We start from the raw sequence: 9,191 nt of genomic DNA on the forward strand, positions 1-9,191 counted from the left end.
AAGAGACCCAACGTCCTCAAACTAAAGACCTCTGACTGGAGAGTGTTCCTACTGCAGGCACCGTAGGTCCTCTGCTACTCTGGCCTGTAGGGTAGACCTGTTCTCTCTCTCTGACTGGAGAGTGTTCTTACTGCAGGCACCGTAGGTCCTCTGCTACTCTGGCCTGTAGGGTAGACCTGGTTCTCTCTCTCTGACTGGGGAGTGTTCCTACTGCAGGCACCGTAGGTCCTCTGTTACTCTGGCCTGTAGGGTAGACCTGTTCTCTCTCTCTGACTGGAGAGTGTTCCTACTGCAGGCACCGTAGGTCCTCTGCTTTCTCTGGCCTGTAGGGTAGACCTGTTCTCTCTCTCTGACTGGAGAGTGTTCCTACTGCAGGCACCGTAGGTCCTCTGCTACTCTGGCCTGTAGGGTAGACCTGTTCTCTCTCTCTGACTGGAGAGTGTTCCTACTGCAGGCACCGTAGGTCCTCTGCTACTCTGGCCTGTAGGGTAGACCTGTTCTCTCTCTCTGACTGGAGAGTGTTCCTACTGCAGGCACCGTAGGTCCTCTGCTTCTCTGGCCTGTAGGGTAGACCTTTTCTCTCTCTCTGACTGGAGAGTGTTCCTACTGCAGGCACCGTAGGTCCTCTGCTACTCTGGCCTGTAGGGTAGACCTGTTCTCTCCTCTGACTGGAGAGTGTTCCTACTGCAGGCACCGTAGGTCCTCTGCTACTCTGGCCTTGTAGGGTAGACCTGTTCTCTCTCTCTGACTGGAGAGTGTTTCCTACTGCAGGCACCGTAGGTCCTCTGCTACTCTGGCCTGTAGGGTAGACCTGTTCTCTCTCTCTGACTGGAGAGTGTTCCTACTGCAGGCACCGTAGGTCCTCTGCTACTCTGACCTGTAGGGGAGGCATGTTCATGGGAACCAGCTTTGTGTCCCCTAATGCACATTGTTATTTTGTCACGCAATGATAATTGACTTTCATGATGTACAGAAATGTTGCGTTATTATTATTATTATTATTAATATACAAATATTATTAATATTATTAGCCAAATATTATTTTGTCGTAAATTGTGGCATACTCTCTCTCATATTACAATAATAATAATGTATGGTATTTAGCTGATAATTTATTTCAAAAATGAATTACAGTCATGCATGCACACATTTTATGTACGGGTGGTCCCGGGAATCGAACCCTCTATCCTGACACTAAAAGTGTCCTGCTCTACCAACTGAGCTCACACAGACACATCTATCTTCCCCCCTGTCTCTCTCTCCCTCTCTTTCTCTCTCTCCCACTCTTTCTCTCTCTTTCTCTCTACCTCCCTCCCTCTCTCTCTCCCACTCTCTCTCTCTCTCGATTCCTCCCTCCCTCCCCCTCTCTTTCTCTCTCCCGCTCTCCCTCCCTCCCTCCCTCGCCCTCTCTCTCTCTGTAGGAGTGAGGAGGAGATGATGTCATGGATATTTCGTATTAACCTGGTAGCAGCTCTGTTCTCTGCCCCGGCCTTTCCTGCTGCCATCGGCTCCATGAAGACGTTCTGTAGACCTCTACTGCCCTCCTCTTCTACCCGGCTAAACCAGGTACACACGTAAACACACACACACATACACATTAACTCATGTGTGTGTGTTCAATCAATCACATACATTGACAATGCATGCACACACACAGCCACAAATATAGCGTAGTTTGATAGTGCACCCTAGATTGATTGTGGTATTTGATAGGCTGTTACTGCTGGTTGATGGGTTGTTGTGATTGGTGCAGGAGGAGCAGCTGCAGTTTCACGAGGGGAAGCTGAAGCAGATGAGTATGGAGGTGGAGGAACACAGGAAGAGTCCGCCCTCGCCTTCTCCCAAGAGCAGAGAGTGGGAGGAGTACCGAATCAAAGAGCACTACCTCATATATGAGGTAAGAGACACAGCAGATAGGCAGGCAGGCAGGCAGATACACAGATAGACAGATAAATAGATAGATAGATAGATAGATAGATAGATAGATAGATAGATAGATAGATAGATAGATAGATAGATAGATAGATAGATAGATAGATAGATAGATAGATAGATAGATAGATAGATAGATAGATAGATAGATAGATAGATAGATAGATAGATAGATAGATAGATAGATAGATAGATAGATAGATAGATAGATAGATAGATAGATAGATAGATAGATAGATAGATAGATAGATAGATAGATAGATAGATAGATAGATAGATAGATAGATAGATAGATAGATAGATAGATAGATAGATAGATAGATAGATAGATAGATAGATAGATAGATAGATAGATAGATTGTAATTGTACATTGTAAATAAGAATTTGTTCTTAACTGACTTGCCTAGTTAAATAAAGGTTAAGTAAAATAAATACAAATGTAATTGTCTGCATCATTTCCAATCTCCATATATATATACAGCACCAGTCAAAAGTTTGGACACACCTACTTTACTTTTACTCTTTTATACATTGTACAGGAATGTGAAGACATCAAAACTATGAAATAAAACATATGGACTCATGTAGTAACCATAAAAGTGTTAAAAAAGACTAAATGTATTTTGGATTTTAGGTTGTTCAAAGTAACCACCATTTGCCTTGTTGACAGCTTTGCACACTCTAGGCATTATCTCAACCAGCTTCATGAGGTTGTCACCTGGAATGCATTTAAATTAACAGGTGTGCCTTGTTAAAAGTTAATTTGTGGAATTTCTTCCTTCTTAATTCATTTGAGCCAATCAGTTGTGTTGTGACAAGGTAGGGTTGGTTAACAGAAGATAGCCCTATTTGGTAAAAKACCAAGTCCATATTATGGCAAGAACAGCTCAAGTAACAGTCCATCATTACTTTAAGACATGAAGGTCAGTCAATATGGAACATTTCAAGAACTTTGAAMGTTTTTTCAAGTGCAGTTGCAAAAACCATCAAGCGCTATGATGAAACTGACTCTCATGAGGACTGCCACAGGAAAGGACAACCCAGAGTCACCTCTGGGTGAGGATAAGTTCATTAGAGTTTACCAACCTCAGAAACTTCAGCCCAAATGAATGCTTCACAGAGTTCAAGTAACAGACACATCTCAACATCAACTGTTCAGAGGAGACTGCGTGAATCAGGCCTTCATTGTCAAATTGCTGCAAAGAAACCACTACTAAAGAACACCAATAATAAGAAGAGACTTGCTTGGGCCAAGAAACAAGAGCAATGGACTTTCGACCGGTGGAAATATGTCCTTTGGTCTGATGCGTCCAAATTTAAGATTTTTGGTTCCAACCGCCATGTCTTTGTGAGACTCAGAGTAGGTGAACGGATGATCTCCACATGTGTGGTTCCCACCGTGAAGCATGGAGGAGGAGATGTGATGGTGTGTGGGTGCTTTACTGGTGACATTGTCCGTGATTTGTTTAGAATTCAAGGCACTCTTAACCAGCATGGCTACCACAGCATTTTGTAGCAATACGCCATCCCGTGGTCCCGTGTGGCTCAGTTGGTAGAGCATGGCGCTTGCAACGCCAGGGTAGTGGGTTCATTCCCCACGAGGGGACCAGGATGAATATGTATGAACTTTCCAATTTGTAAGTCGCTCTGGATAAGAGCGTCTGCTAAATGACTTAAATGTAAAATGTAAATGTAAATCTGGGGGCGGCAGGATTTAGTGGTTAGAGCGTTGGACTTGTAACCGAAAGGTTGCAAAATTGCAATCTCCGAGCTGACATTGTAAAACAAAAACTGTCACTATTCCCCTGAACAAGGCAGTTAACCCACTGTTCCTAGGCTGTCATTGAAAATAAGAATTTGTTCTTTAACTGACTTGCCTAGTTAAATAAAATAAAAAATAAAAATCTGGTTTGCGCTTCGTGGGATTATCATTTGTTTTTCAACAGGACAATGACCCAACACACCTACAGGCTGTGTGAGGGCCATTTGAGCAAGAAGGAGAGTGATGGAGTGCTGCATCAGATGGCCTGGCCTCCACAATCACCTGACCTCAACCCAATTGAGATGGTATGGGATGAGTTGGACCGCAGAGTGAAGGAAAAGCAGCCAACAAGTGTTCAGCATATATGGGAACCCCTTCAAGACTGTTGGAAAAGCATTCCAGGTGAAGCTGTTTGAGAGAATGCCAAGAGTGTGCAAAGCTGTCATCAAGGCAAAGGGTGGCTACTTTGAAGAATCCAAAATATAAAATATATTTTGATTTGTTCAAAAATTATTTTGTTATTTCAGTACATGATTCCATATGTGTTATTTCATAGTTTTGATGTCTTCACTATTATTCTATAATGTATAAAATAGTAAAAATAAAGAAAAACCCTTGAATGAGTAGGTGTGTCAAAACTTTTGACTGGTACTGTGTATATTTATATTTTTTCATATATTTTCCTTCTTTATTTTCCCCTAACCCTACCACCCTCCCCTAATTGGAGTAAACCAATGGATAACAACACGTAGGCTTCTACATAATATAGTCCCATCCTTCAGCTGACCTCAACCCTTCCCATTTATTGTATCTCTGAAGACCATCCAGTTTTGCCATCCAGACCATCCAGTTCTATTTGCCATATATTTTTCAAATTTGCTGTGATGTTTCACAAAACTTCTGAACATTTCTATTCTCATAGTTTCTACAGATTGGAAATTATAGATAAACATTTTTGACAAAAGTATTATTGTATTATAGATCGATTCACTTTGACTTTTCAAATCACCCAGCAGTGCTATTTGCACAGTTAGATCCAGGTAAATGTTACAATCCTTCAGCCATTCCTGAACCTGCGACCAAAAACAAGCTACATATGGAATCTAATGATTCTATCTCTTCGAAGCAAAATCTACAGAGCTGGGATGGTTGTATCCTCCATACATATAACATTCTATTGGTTGCAAGAATTTTGTATAAGCATTTAAATAGAAACATTTTAAGTTTTAAATCTGCCATTGTTTTGTGTATGAGCTCATAAACCATGTGCCATGAAATCGGTACATCGAAAATGTCTTCCCAACTATTTTGCAATCTATATGGCACAGCGGTCAATTTTTTGGACCTTAAATGAAACTGGTATACTTTTTCATCACAATTTTTCTTACCAATTTTGGTCTTTAATGCAGGGCCGACAGACAAGTTCCTTACTTTTCTCCCCCTTCCACTTGCCTCTTCCATTTTTGCGGCAATGTTGCAGTTAGTTTGGTTGTAATTTCGGTTAGAGCAGACGTTTCCATATATTTTTGATAGCTGCATGTGTGACCTAACTCCACCAGTCCTATTTATGATATAATTTACAAAGATGATACTCTTTTTAAGCATTTTTTCCCCAAATAATGTTTTTTTGATCAATTAGTATATTTGAGTTTAACCACAATATTTGTTGTATTATTTGTTATGTCTTTTCTGGTGGATTAAACTAAAATTGCAACCAACTTTCTATGGCTTGTAAAAATCGCGATATATTTTAGCGATGATTTCATTTTCAAATAACCGAAAGTGAGAAGTTCTAATCTGAATAAATAGAAAAAGGACATTCTTGAACAAGGGCCATTCTTACTAATCTGCTAGAGAACCAGTTTGGATTTAAGTATAACTTTTGTATGACTGAAGCCTTCAGTGAGAGGTCTAATTCTTTATGATTTAATAATTTCTGCCCTCCAAATTCATATTTATCATATAAATAAGCCCTTTTAATTTTGTCTGGCTTGCTGTTCGAAATTAAATGGAATATTTTTTGCTCAAATAATTTAAAAAGCCGGTCGCTAGGTGTAGACAAGGCCATAAGCAAATAAGTAAACTGGGATATGACTAAAGAGTTAATCAGGTTGATTTTTCCACAAATATACAGGTATTTTCCTTTCCATGGTAGGAAGATCTTATCTATTGCTTACTTTCTATTATAATGTATCGTAGGGAGATAATTTCTTTCTTTCTGGATATGAATACTGAGTATGTCCACATCCCCGTCAGACCATTTTATTGGTTAACTACACAGTAATGTAAAGTAATAGTAAAAAAAATTGTGATACATAATATGTACACTTATCACTTATCACTTATCATAATTTGATTTTAATCCAGAGAGGTTAGAAAAAGTATCTAGATCCTCTATGAGGCTGTGGAGGGATTCTAATTGTGGATGTAAAAGAAAACATGAATCATCATCGTACAATGACACCTTTTTGTTAAGCCCTGGATTTCTATTACTTGATATTATTGTTAGATCTGATTTTAATAGCTAGCATTTCTATGGCCATAATAAATAGGAATGCCGATAGCGGACAAGTGTCACGCCCTGACCAGAGTTTGCTTTGTATGTTTTATGTTTTGGTTGGTTAGGGTGTGATCTGTGTGGGCATTCTATGTTGTTTGTCTGGTTTGTCTATTTCTGTGTTTGGCCTGATATGGTTCTCAATCAGAGACAGGTGTTTTGCGTTGTCTCTGATTGGGAACCATATTTAGGTAGCCTGTTTTGTATTGTGGGTTGTGGGTTATTGTCTATGTGTAGTGTTTTAGTGTCAGCACTATTTGTTATATAGCTTCACGTTCGTTTGTTGTTTTGTATAGTTTATCAAGTGTTCTTCGTTTCGTCTTMGTTTATTAAATTAAGTATGTATTCTAACCGCGCTGCATTTTGGTCCGATCCTTACTCCTCCTCAGACGAGAAGGATTACGACGAACGTGACAACAACCTTGTTTTACTCCTCTTGACAGTTTAATACTTTCAAAGATGTAGCCATTATTTACTATTTAACACCTAGGGTTACTAAACATAACTTTAACCCATTTTATAAGAGATTCTCCTAAATTGAAATATTCCAGGCATTTATAAATTAATCAAATGAGTCATAGTTTATCAAAAGCCTTTTCAAAGTCAGCTATGAATACCAGGCCTGATTTCACAGATTTGTCATAGTGGTCTATTGTTTCCAGTACTTGTCTTATATTATCCTCAATGTATCGTCCATGTAAAAAACCTGTCTGATTAGGATGAATCATATCCGACAATACCTTTTTAATTCTATGCGCTATACATTTTAACAGAATTTGGGCATCACACCATTGAAGTGTAAGGGGCCTCCAATTAAATGGACTGGATCTTTATAGGTACCACTTGGGTCCTGTTTCAGTATTAATGAAATGAGACCTTTTTGTTAAGTATCTGATAATCTACCATTTTTATAGGAGTGGTTAAAACATGCTAATAACATTCCTATATGCCATCCAGCCCTGGAGTTTTCCTGACTTTAATTGCATCAAGAAGTTCCTCCTCTGTAATTTGGCCTTCACATGAGTCTTTCTGTACAATTAATTTCGGTTAGTGGAGATGCAGGAGACTGAAACGGAAACATATGCTTAAAGTACTTTGCTTCCTATTTCAAAATATAGTTTGGTGAATCATGAGTGACTCCATCATTTGTAAGAAGTTTCAGGAAATCATTTTTGGTAGCATTTCTATGTTGGAGATTAAAAAATAATTTGTTGCATTTTTCCCCATACTCCATCCAGTTCGATTTATTTTTTATAATATATTACACTGGATCTTTCTTGAATAAGTTCCTCCATTTCTTTTTGTTTTGTCCTCTAACTTATTCTGTGCCTCTATGGCACAGTTTTATTGATATCTAACTGTACTGTTAGGCCTTCAAATTCCTTTGTTAATGTGGACTCTTTTGACCTAAATTGCKTTTGTTTTAAAGATAAGTATTGAATTGCATGGCCTCTAAAGGCACATTTAAAAATGCCCCATACAATAAGGGCATCTGCTGTACTTGTGTTATATCGGAAAAAGTAAGTTATAAATTATTCTGTCCTAGTTAAAAACAAGTTATCATCCAATAGGCTTTGATTACATTTCAAATATYCTCTCCCATGTGGAAATTCTGTAAGAGTAATGTATATGACAATTATTTGATGGTCCTACCACATTCTGTCCCCTATCAACACTTTTTAAACTTTTGGTCCCAGCGAGAATAACATAAGAAAGTAGTCAAGACGACTAGCTTGATTAAGCCTCCGCCATGTATATCTCACTAGGTCAGGATATTTAAGCCTCCATATATCCACTTATTCCAATATATCCATGACATTCATGATTTCCTTAAGTACATGAGGGTGATTGTTTGGAGTGTGATTTCCTTTACGGTCCATTGAGGTATTTAAAACGTATTATAATCTCCCACCATAATAATATTATTCTATTGCTTGTAGCTTGATAAATTATTATATGTATTTTCAAAGAAGCTTGGATCATCATTATTTGGACCGTATAGTATATTAATGAGCCAAATCTGTTTATGGTCCAATAACCATTTTTAAATAGTCCATCTACCTTACGGATCTGTTTGGACAATTTGCACATTCGGATCAAAATGATTGTTAATTAATATCATCGCTCTCTTTCTCTCTCTCTCTCTCTCYYCTCYYYYCTCTCTCTCTCTCTGTGTGTAACTGTTTCTCGGTACGTAGGTCTGGGTAAATCTCAAATAGATGTGCTGTTGTTGTGTTATAGTTGTGACATAATCATAATATCAATGTCCTATATTCCCTTTCTCTGTATTTTTCCCCATCATGAGTTAATTTGACATTCATCCTCTTTCTCTCAGTAGGGTAGCATTGTGTAATAGCTATGTGTTAAATGAGCCATATGTGTGATATACGCACATTTATAGTCACATCTTCATTCCCCCTCTCTCTCCATTGCAGAAGAGTCGGTACGAGACGTATATCAACCTGCTCCAGGCCAAGATGAGGGCAGAGACAGACGACCTGGAGAAGATAGAGGCTAGCGTGMTGAGCGGGATCGGSGAGGGCCGAGGGGGGCGCGAGGGCTACCTCCGGAAGACCCAGTCCTCTCCTTCCATCAGCCAGCACGATGTCAATGGCAGGGCCTCTGGACGCACTGCCCCGGGCCAGCGGAGTTGAGAGGAGACCCCCCTTAAAAACACCATCATGCACCCCCCTGTAACTGTCCTCTGAGCCAAAGGGCTCACCCCCCTAAATGCCTAAGCACTGGATTCATATCCAACCAACTCCCCAAATCATCCACCGTAACACACACACACAACCACACAACACACACACACACACACAACACACACACCACAACACACACAACACACACACACCACACACACACACCACACACAACACACACACACAAACAACACAACACAACGTAATCAAATGTTCAATTCAACAACACATCTG

The 9,191-nt window shown here is 39.5% G+C and overlaps 1 protein-coding gene across 1 annotated transcript in view; it reads left to right on the top strand.

Moving 5' to 3' along the window:
* LOC111967088 (PH and SEC7 domain-containing protein 2-like) overlaps nt 1-9,019 on the top strand; it is a 55,758-nt gene extending 46,739 nt beyond the window's left edge. Inside the window, exons 11-14 of the mRNA XM_070444646.1 lie at nt 755-855; nt 1,422-1,566; nt 1,754-1,897; nt 8,688-9,019. Of these exons, the coding sequence (XP_070300747.1) occupies nt 755-855; nt 1,422-1,566; nt 1,754-1,897; nt 8,688-8,906 (609 nt within the window). The 3' untranslated portion in view covers nt 8,907-9,019. The remainder of the gene's footprint in view (nt 1-754; nt 856-1,421; nt 1,567-1,753; nt 1,898-8,687) is intronic.
* The last annotated feature ends 172 nt before the right edge of the window (nt 9,020-9,191 follow it).

Source organism: Salvelinus sp. IW2-2015, linkage group LG8 (genome assembly GCF_002910315.2).
Source record: "Salvelinus sp. IW2-2015 linkage group LG8, ASM291031v2, whole genome shotgun sequence".
NCBI lineage: Eukaryota > Metazoa > Chordata > Actinopteri > Salmoniformes > Salmonidae > Salvelinus > Salvelinus sp. IW2-2015.